This window comes from Chanos chanos, chromosome 6, assembly GCF_902362185.1.
Source record: "Chanos chanos chromosome 6, fChaCha1.1, whole genome shotgun sequence".
In the NCBI taxonomy this organism is placed as follows: domain Eukaryota; kingdom Metazoa; phylum Chordata; class Actinopteri; order Gonorynchiformes; family Chanidae; genus Chanos; species Chanos chanos.
The window spans coordinates 12016171-12026967 of NC_044500.1; the positions used below are offsets into that span (position 1 = coordinate 12016171).

A 10797-nucleotide genomic window follows, 5' to 3' on the forward strand; every position below is an offset into this window, starting at 1 on the left:
TGGTGGAGATAGAATGTGAATGATGCATTATGGTCTTGTACTTTAAATGTTTTATTGACATTTTTCTTAATTTTTTCTCACTTTCAACAACATTCTCATTCCATTATTAATTTTTTAAAATCCGTTTTTCAAATCATGCATCACATGGGTAATGAAATGGGTTAAACTCTTTATTGTTATTATTGTTATTATTATTATTATATTTTAGTATTAAAAGGGATGATCATTTTACTTACTGCACTTTCAGTTCTTCAGCTGCAGTTCAATCAACTATTAATTCAATTCAACTGAAAACAGTAAACTGTGTGTACCTGTGTGTACATCCTCTCAATGCCACTGTAAAACCCTATGTCAATACAAGATACACTCTCTTCAACAAGTTTAATTGTACATGGCTTTTCAAGTATGCAGGTTAAATGAATAAAACTGCAGTGCTTCACACAAAAATATCCTAAATAGCCAATACCTTTACACAAGTTTTGCAGGCAAGTTTTTTTTCTGTTTTTTTTTTTTTTTTTTTTTAGGATGATTCAGTCTTAACTGTCAATATTCATGGTGAGTGCATAGTCACAAATGTTCTGTAACAGATGTATGAGAATCTTTAATAATAACATTCTTATGCTGAGTAAGGAGATGCAGTGGTTGAGCTCAGTGGCTGAGTTTTCTTTCTTTGTCCATTTCTGAACAAACCCTCCTTCGGGACAATCCTCGAAACACTTTTTTTTTTTTTTCCACAGCATTACCACATTCGTAGCGAATCATCCGTCTCTGCAGCTATAGAAAGCAAGATGGCCTTTGGACTGTTCTCAAATAGGGCAGCTCTATTCTGTGTCTGGCCTTTCTTTACCCAGTGTCCATAGATCTTAAATGCACAGGCATCAATGAGCTTGCGAATGGGTTTCACAGCATAAGGATCACTCTTGATCACCTCCTTGGTAACGGGCTTGGCTCGACGGTAGTTGCAGTAAATGCGCATCGTGGCAAGTACTGTCATACAGATCACCTGGGAAAGGAGAGCAATTGAATTCAGTCACTTACAATCAACTGTTTTTTTTTTCCCTGAAAGTAAACAAAACAACAACATATCTGTAACCAAACAACGAAAACAACATTCTCCCGCAACACGCCGCATTAACAAAAAAAAAAAAATCAATGTCTCACCTTAAACTTTCTGTATGGACTAAAGTGACGAACTTCAGCCACCACATACTGCTGGAAGAAAGGGTGGTTTAGTGCCTCGGTGGCTGTGTATCGCTGCTCCGGATCCACTACCAACATTCTTGAGATCTGAAGAAACGGTAATAACCACTTAATATTCGCTTAATGACGGTTAATGACATTTAAAACACAGAGATGAAAATAAACTATAAACTAAGAAACAACATGTTTTCAAGTGTAGTATAACATTTTTGTGAATAGAGAAATAGAAATGTATTCTAATAATAGAGATTTTTTTTCAGAAATGTCCATGTGAGTAATCTTGAAACACTTATATTTCTCATATCTGGAAGGACAATCCTGTTTAGAAATCTTTAGTTAAAGACACCATGTACTGTACATATATCTTCTTATGTATGGTCATTCTGTATGTGCATACTTTAAAAAAAAAAAAAAAAGTTTCATAGTTGTGCTGCTACAGTCTGCTGGTGACATACCAAATCTTTCACGGTGTCAGAGCGGTCATCCCATTCTGGTGAGCCGAATTCGTAACTCCCTGCTAAGATCATTCTCAACATTAACATTTGCTTTCTGTGCCAAAAAGGCGGGGAACCCGCAAGAAGGGTGTACATGATCACGCCCGCACTCCAGCTGAAAGAGAAATACAGTCTTAAGACATCCATTATAAAAAACATAGCTTTTATCATAGAACACCTCATCCCACAACTGGAAGCATGTGATACTAGCAGCATGTCTTGAAATGTGACGTTTTGTCAGATTAACACTCAGTAGTGACTTCATCCTCCATTGAAAAACAACAGTCTGATCATGTGCACTCACAGGTCAACTGCAGTCCCATAACCTGGGTGATGAGGGTCCATGGAGCACTCTATTATCTCAGGGGCCAGATAACCTGGTGTTCCACATACCTCTAATGGTAAAAAGCAAACAAACAGACAAAAAAGTAATAAATAAACTGACATATTTCTGATATTCAACAGTATTATTAATTGTTTATCTGACTCTCGTGTATTTGTGTTTTTCTCTGCAGGTTGCATTAATCTGTTGGTTCTGAGAAGATATTGGGACATACGGTAATATCATATCTTGAACTTGTTGCTCAGATACATGCAACAAATAGTACGTAGAACCTTTTCCTGTTAAACTGTTACGCTACGCCAGAGAGGGGTGACAGTGTGTTCCTCTTCAAAGGTCAGGACACACAGTATGGATGACCACAGAGAAGCAAATAGTACTACGCGTGTCCAGTTGCATCTTAACCTTTTTCAGATCCGGCGGCATGAAACAAGATACTGGGTATCTGCACTGATTTCTGTGCACAACACTGACAACTAGTGGTCAACTATGACAGTGAAAGCCCCATAATAACTACAACACTGTATAGTCTACAAACTATATCTAATTTTCACATTTATATCAAAATGTTAAATATAGCAATTTTGATCAGTTTTTATAAAGACATATGCTGAAACAGCAATTTCTAAGCTAGAATGGTAATTCTCCCTTTAAATGCAATTTGTTGTGGATTGGTTTTAATCATCTAGAATAACAATTCTAGATTAATAATCTAAAATAACAGCCCATTTACTTAATATAATGCTTTAGAATTACTGTTGTGTTTTTTACTAACCAAAGACCTGACAGGTCTCCTAAACTGAGATGGGAGAGATGGTGTTTACCATTCAGCTTTTGTCCTGGTGCTATCTGCACCGAGAAGCCAAAATCAGTCAGTTTGATGTTCATGTTGTCATCTAAAAGAATGTTCTCGGGTTTCAAATCTCGGTGGACAATGTTCTGCGAGTGCAAGAACTGAACCACTTCCAGTAAGGCACGCATTATTTTTCTGCAGAACCAAAAAGAATAAACCTTTCAAAGCCAGGGCCATTGCCTCAGCAAAATAACATTGTTTGCGCAAGTAAAGTAAGGCATATACTGAATATATAATATAAATAAAGCATATACTGAAAACTGAGGTATGAAATTAGCGTTTAAGTGTCCTTTCCACGTGTATGAAACCAATTTATATGACATTGGTAGTGAAAATAAATTGTTGCAGGTTTTCTGACCTGGTCTCTTTTTCACTCAGTGTGACCTTTTCAGTGAGGTAATCAAATAGCTCTCCTTTCTTCATACTGTGAAAAGAAACAGACATGCACGGTCAGGCTTGTTTTTAGTACGCTTTACAAAAAAGTCCAATAATTGTGTCATCATGCAATACTTCATTTTCTTACTGCAATCAAAGTTTACTGGATATCATTTTGTACATCTAACAAATTCGAGTGCTTTTCAAACCAAATCCAGTTCTGTACGTCTATTGATCTTGTTTTTTTTTTACTCACAGGTCAAACACCAAGAAGAAGAAGGCTTTTGTCTCATAGCAATCCTTCAGCTGAACTGCAGATAGTAAAATAAGTATGTAAACACATGATGCAACAGCATTTGGTTTAAAGCAGTTGGAGTGAACCTCAGCCAAACATCTGTCACACTAATGGTTCTACTGACACACAACCAGCTTTAACCTTTTTACAGTTACCCCTTTTATTAGATAAGAATCATACCATGAGAATCAATGTGAATTTTGCAGTTTTAACACACACACATGGCAAAACCTCTCATCAAACAAAGAACTCCTGATGCATAGTAAACCTCTTATCAAACAAAGAACTCCTGATACATGGTAAACCTCTTATCAAACAAAGAACTCCTGATGCATGGTAAACCTCTTATCAAACAAAGAACTCCTGGTGCATGGTAGTTAATGATGTCTGGTGATGCTTACTGATATTCTCTTGTCCATAGACTTTTTTGAGGATGTCGATCTCCTTCACAGTGGCTTCACGGATCTCTTCAATTTCTTCAGGTGTCATCTTGTCAGATGGTGTAATGTCTATGACTTTTACGGCGTATTCCTGGGAAGTGCGCTTATCGACACAGCGCCGTACAACGCTGCTTACCCCCCTAAAATGTGAGAGCACAAAACATAACATAAAATAACAACAACAACAACAATAATAATAACAACAACAACAATAATAATAATAATAATAACAATAATAAAACACATCTGCAACAACCTTTGAGAAATGCACTTTTTTTTTCATTAGGCAAAACATACCCAGCACTTCTTTGATATTTACACTGTAAACTGCTGTTCATGCTCTTGCAGGTGCAGTTAGTTGCAAAATGACCTTAATTTTGAAATAGTTACATTAACTCATTTCTCCATCCTTGTGATGTGCAAAATCACAAAATTATAAAGCCATCAAGGATATGTTTTTATACATAGGCAAAACCTAGAAAACTCTAAGAAAAATAATATCATTAAACAATTAGCATTACTTACCACCAGTAAAACTAATGTATATCACTTGTCCAAAAACTTCTTCTCATCTAAATTGAGGTTTGTTATGTGACTTTTGTTTATAAATCTCCTCCATAGAACTGGCTGACAGATAAGCATGAGAGTCATGCGTCAAGGGGTAATAATTAACTAATTCACATGCCCCTTAGTGCAGAAAAACTTCCTTTTAGGTCAATTCTGTTGGCAAGCACTCAGTAAGACATATGTGTCTGTAAGTCCACACACATATTGACTACAGATAGTATATCATTGTTTGTTCAAATCAGAGATGACCTGGTAATAATATATTACATGTATCTTTAAAGATCAAATGGGATAACAGCACTTCAGTTTAATTACTTGCTCATTTACTGAGCAATTTAACAAAATGAGAGGGGTCAGTGATGGCTAACTTGGGGAGGAGCCCAATGCTCCTCTCACTCATCCCACTGACAAATAGGCAGGTGTCTACTCTGACAACATTACATAACAAGCTCAAGACTGGCCAATCGTTTGACAGTTCTCTGTGTTTGTTCTGGCTTAATGAACATTCTCAATTGAATTCTACCACAACACTACACGTGTGTTACATAAACAAGCATCAGATAAACAAACATAAAATGGTGCAATATCAACTTTGATCACTGATTTCCTGGAGACAAGAGTGAGACAGTGTCGTTAATGTGTGTTTGTTTAGGGTGAGTGACCTAACGATTCCTTGGAATTATTAGAAATGGTAAAATTGAGAGTGGGATGCTGTCCATTTCAGGAAACTATGACCATACCTGCCCAGGATCTCCTTTGGATCATATTTCTCGTAAAACTCCTGTGCTCCCACCCAATCAGGAATCTCGTCTTCTTTAGTCATGATGGCATTACACAGCTAGGCTAATTCAGGGAAACTCTGTTATCACCTTGGTGCAAACAAGCAAAAGCATTACAATGATTGCACATCAGTAGCAAGTGATGAATGTTTCAAACATGGTTTTCATTTAGGCTCTATGAGACCACAGAAATATGACACTTATGCATAATCACAGTCTGCAAAACTGACAACCACCATAAAGCTTTGACAAGTATGTCAATATTTGTCACAAAAGACCAAACACTGAGTGCTGTTCAGAGATATTTCTGTGTTTTTCGTGGTCTGTTATTAGTAAACGTATCGACGAACAATGTCACGTGAGCATACAGATTCAGGACGGGGTGTAGGGTTACGCTTAGAGTGAGGGCTATTAGGGCTATATACAGTGCAGCAGATTCATCGTTTAAGCTTGTTAAATGTGTCTCATCTGTGCTGAGTCAAACTCAATCGCATTTTCAACATATCTTGGTATTAGCGTATCTTCCACGTCCGAGAGTAAATTATAAAGTCAACCAATCGTGTTGCAAATGCCCCCCCTCTGTTGTCCTCTTTGAACCCCTCTTCACTCTCTGACTGTGTCTCCGTCCAAGTAAGTGAGGACAGGTTTTCAAACAACGTGCGATGAGAGTGTCTTCAGGGCTGCATGCACGCCTACACTTGTACAGACTTAGTTTTGACATTTTATCCTTTATTTTGGAATTGCAGACGTATTTAAACCCTGATCGTCCAGTATTCAAACGTCAACAGTTTTACGAAGGTCAACCATGAGGATATTGCTCTCCTCGGCAAAACGGAGAATACTATATTATCACAACACCCATCCTATGTGCTCAGCCCCACAAGAATAAAGACATATTTTAGAATTTATCGCGCGCCGCGTTATCACCAGTTGCCTTAAAACTCCTCATAAGCAAATGTAACGTCCTTGCACCGTTTCATCACGGTCTAAGCCTTCTTGCTGAGGTGACAAAATGCACATTCAAACGTAATTTCCTGTTTTTCATTTTACTTACATGAATTATATTTTGTAGCCTAGCATCGAACTGCCAGCGTTGAAATGATGTGTTAAGTGCGGCTTTCTGCGTTCTTCAGTCATCCAAATTTTAAATCCATAACGAATCCGACGGATGACTGCCAATTTCAAAACCACGCTGGTAGCTAAACTGTTCCACTCCGAAATCCCGAGGACCACTCGACTTGAACTACAGAAGGGCAACCGTGAATGTCATGGTCCAAAAATAAAAAAGCTGCAATTAGACACTGAGCAGGCCCTCGATGCGTGAACACTTACAGACCCCCTCTTAATACTTATGGAATGACCAGGCCGAGCACTGTCTCATTGCCTCCCTTATCATGCACTAGCCGCCTTGGAGATGCTTTGGCACGGGAGGAATAGGATTAGCGGACATACTGCGGTCATTTCCATCTCCCTGAAAAAAAGGGGATTCTGGTCCTGTTTATGACCTGCATTGTACTTTTTTTTTGTCGTGACACAGCTATAATGCGTCTCCATCATAGGTAGAAGTGAAAAAAAAAAGATAGTGTTTATTCTATTTTTGTTTTGCGACTTTTTTCTGGTTTATGGATATAACTGACACTATAGTCATTTCCATTCACCACTACTGTGTCATCAGATAGCGCAATCTCAGTCATCCTTCCTAGCAGAACACATGCAACAAACAGTAGCATGAGAAATGTACATAATCAATGGAAAGACTTACAACATCACATATATTTTTCAAATCCTATTAAGAAATGATCACAGATTTCTGAAATTCAAGATATTTTATTGAAATAATGTTCATACGTCATGCTTTTAATCTATTTTTCTCTTATTTAGTTACTTGTGTATTTCTTGGAGAACAAATTATATTTGAGTGATGCCACTGCATCAAAGCACAGATGCTGGAATTGACAAAGATAGCATTTTTATAACTAAAATACATAAAAAATAATCAACAATCACATTGAATCAAACAACACTGTCTCAGACACAACGCTTTATTGTTCAAGTTTGATTATGATTTCTTAGGTCACTGCAATGTGTGTTTCTACATTTATTGCATTGAGATGGAACGTTGAGAAAACACGTTCAGTAGTGAGCGCCCGCCTCTGCTGCTCATGATAATCCTAGAAGATAAACAAAAAAGAAAACAGAAATTTTGTAAATGTTAGGGACTGGCATAAAATCAGCTTTTTTTTCTTTGGCATCCATTCCAAGAGTTTTAATTATTTGAGTTCATCACACTACAGCAAAGCAGTTATGTTCACATTCTCAAGGAAGTGATGAGTCAAGAAAGTAATATTTTACAGGTTTTGATAGTTTCAGAATATACGGGAATGTCACAAATTATTTTAAATGTATATTTTCTGTATTATAAAAATTGTTCGGTAGAAAAAAAGATGTCACTCCCGGTTTCTACTACTCTTCTTGTTCGGCATTCCTCGTGAGGGCTAGACTATCTGAAAAATCAGCTCTATTCTGGAATGTACTTTTGCATGAACCTCTACCTTAAGAATTCTCAAGTGAACATGTTAACTCAAAAGGTCAAAGCTGTGTAATGACCTTCGATGACCCCTAACATTTCATTTCATTTCCATTTCGAAGCACTCCAAATCAGGGGACATTCTCACGCTGACTTGTTACTGCGGAGGAGCGCATCACTGGAGACATTCAGAGGAAACGTACCGTTGGAGAACTTGCACTGTTTTAGGACCTCACTAAATCCCTCACAGAGCTTAAGGTCACTCTGAGTCTGGGCACATTCAATGAACTGCTTCAGTTCATATGCACAGGGACTCTGCTGTGCTGGGTCCTGCTGATACATGGGCTGTTGCTGCTGATACATGGGTTGCTGGTACGTTGGCTGAGCCTGGTAGGGTTCCTACAGGATATTTGAAGATGACAGAGAACAGTCAGGACAATTTTTTTTTCCAGGAATATATTAAACAATACATCTTCAGAAGTCCTGTTAAGGTTACAAACAGAGACAGTTCACCTTAAGAGAAGGATTTTAGATCAAAAGAACTAATATAGTTATTGTAGATATTCCACTGTTCCACTCCTAGGGGGCTATATTTAAACATGGGCAGATTTGATTTGAATGTGATGCAGTCTTCACCTGATAGGTGACATCAGGTCTAGCAGCCTCAGAGCTTCCTCCACCACTGAAGCCGCCGGTCATAGCGTGGCCTAGCGTGTGCCCCACTGCAGAGCCGACCGCCACGCCAGCTGCAGTGGTTGCCATCTGAGCAAACATGCCTGGCTGCCTGGGAGCAGCGGCAGCAGGAGCAGCCACAGCAGAAGGTGCAGCTGGAGCTGGTGCGTAGGAGGGTGGAGGGGCTGCCCTGGCCATAGGTGGAGGTGGTGGCGCAGGGCGGGATGAGTAGCTAAAGCAAAAGATCAAAGTAATACAATTACATCAGAGTGTGACCTTAATGAGCATGATGCCAAGATTTCTCAGTGCAGCGGCTGCACCAGTAAAAATGACCGGGACCCATAATATGTGTTAAACATATAATATGTGCACCACACGGACAAATCACCAGTAAGCTTTAGCATTGTAATTTAGATAGATGTGATAGCTATTGAACAGCTATTGAACTTCAGTAATTATTTAAAAAACAATTAGTTACACTGTCATAAGCTAAGTTAAGACTTTGAGCTGTAAACAAACTTTCCGTGTAATCTGGAGGACACAGTGCGCAGCAGCCAAGCTATATAGGACACATTCACTTTAGCAAACTAGCTAGGCAAAATCGAGGCCCCTGACCAAACAAGATGTACACACAGATCCAATATATACTAGTCCGTAATACTGTCCTCAGGACCCCTGCCGTTGCTGGTTGCCTTAGATACAAAAGTGGCACTAAAGAGCTTGCACGTTGAACTAGAAAGCTGACTGGCTGGCTAGCTAGCTAGCCGCTCTAAAGCATGACAGGTAAACACTTGTGATGTTGTATTCTTTGCTTATTACCTTGGAGGAGCCATCCTCGAAGTTCGGCTTCTGCTTCCCCTTGGCATTTTAACAAAGACTCTTAATAAATACAACAGTCCAAAGAAAACAACTCAGAAAACAGCGCTGAAAAATCCTCTGCTACTGACTTCAATTTATATATTCTTGCTTGTTACGCTATCACACTTTGGTCGACCTTCTGTTAGCTTATCCGGGAACTTTCTAGTATGTTACATCACTTACGTCATCCGACAACTTCCGCTTTGCACGCAATCCTGTGAAATATTTCAGTTTTTAAGTTTAAACGTGTTGCGTGGGTTCGTTTCAAACGCGCTCCTGTCCTGTTTTACTCACAAACTCTGTCTTATGAAAGTCAACGCATACCTCTGCTTCCTCCTCCCGTGCTCATAAAAAATTGTAAACACAAATGCCATAACTGCTTAGCTTTAACTATTTTGAATCACTGAAGAATGATGTTATATGAATTTTTTTCATTTACTGACTTTGCTGTTGGACTGGATATACAGTTAAAGGCTGAAACATTTTGCACATTTTTATTTTTAATATTAACAGTAAACTATGTATTTTAACATATATTAACCACTAGATGGCACTATTTGCCTCATAAAAGTATGAACTGCGCACCTCGTCTAAGACCAAGTCGAATAGGCCCACTCCTAAAAGTGACAGATTTTACATTTATATTTTAAGAGGACTTATAGCTGGGTTGCTAAAACCACTGTCAGGTAGTTAAGGTTAATGTGGTCATTGTCTGCTGTTTAGTGATCATAGACAATTATGTTTTAGTAAAAGCTATTTGCCTTTTCTTATGAGAACATTTTACCAGCTCCTACCACATTTTATTTTAAGGCAAAGAAAATTGATAAATTCTACTTTTTGTCGTATATTGAAGCGGTTCTTTAACTGATTTTATTCTATTTGATTATTCTGTTTCTATAAGAAAAAAAAAAAAACAGCGGCATGAATATCTTTGAGGGGTCTCAGAGGGGATGGGGTATATGCTTGGCACACTTTCCTTTATGCGGCACTCCTCTTTAATCACGGAGCTGTAAATTATACGAGAACAATAGAACAATGTTGGGTAGTCAGACAACCCTCTTTCATTTTAAGGACCTTGCCCTGTGCCATATGTACAGATGCAGTGGGTCCCTCGAGAACACAATGCCTGTGCCATGCATCGGGATGTTGCCTCCTTTATTAACACGTCTCTGTTTTCAATTTAAGCAGCCATAAATGGACTGACCCCTGACCCCTCTAGTGGCACCCACAAAGGGTTCAGACGTGCCCCTTACGCAGTCTGAGTACACTTGCGGGGTATGTGTTCAGGCAGGGTTCCATGTGAGTTCAACTATTCTGCAGCATCAAAGTGACCAGCAACCAATCAGGGACTTCATAAGAAATCACCGACTAAAAGATATCTAAACCGACAGATCGCT

General features: G+C 38.6%; 2 protein-coding genes across 2 annotated transcripts; both read right to left on the reverse strand.

The window, feature by feature from the left end:
- Nucleotides 1-739: 739 nt before the first annotated feature.
- phkg1a (phosphorylase kinase, gamma 1a (muscle)) lies at nt 740-5387 on the reverse strand. The gene is made up of 9 exons (XM_030776565.1): nt 5305-5387; nt 3959-4137; nt 3519-3573; nt 3246-3311; nt 2859-3022; nt 1999-2089; nt 1656-1809; nt 1162-1287; nt 740-1003 (listed from the first exon to the last, which is right to left on the reverse strand). The coding sequence occupies exons 1-9, from the start codon at nt 5385-5387 to the stop codon at nt 740-742; spliced, it is 1182 nt and encodes a 393-aa protein (XP_030632425.1).
- Nucleotides 5388-7369: 1982 nt separating this feature from the next.
- On the reverse strand, nt 7370-9558 carry chchd2 (coiled-coil-helix-coiled-coil-helix domain containing 2). Its single transcript, XM_030776566.1, has 4 exons — nt 9362-9558; nt 8507-8774; nt 8074-8269; nt 7370-7514 (listed from the first exon to the last, which is right to left on the reverse strand). The coding sequence occupies exons 1-4, from the start codon at nt 9406-9408 to the stop codon at nt 7504-7506; spliced, it is 522 nt and encodes a 173-aa protein (XP_030632426.1). The 5' UTR covers nt 9409-9558; the 3' UTR covers nt 7370-7503.
- Nucleotides 9559-10797: the final 1239 nt, after the last annotated feature.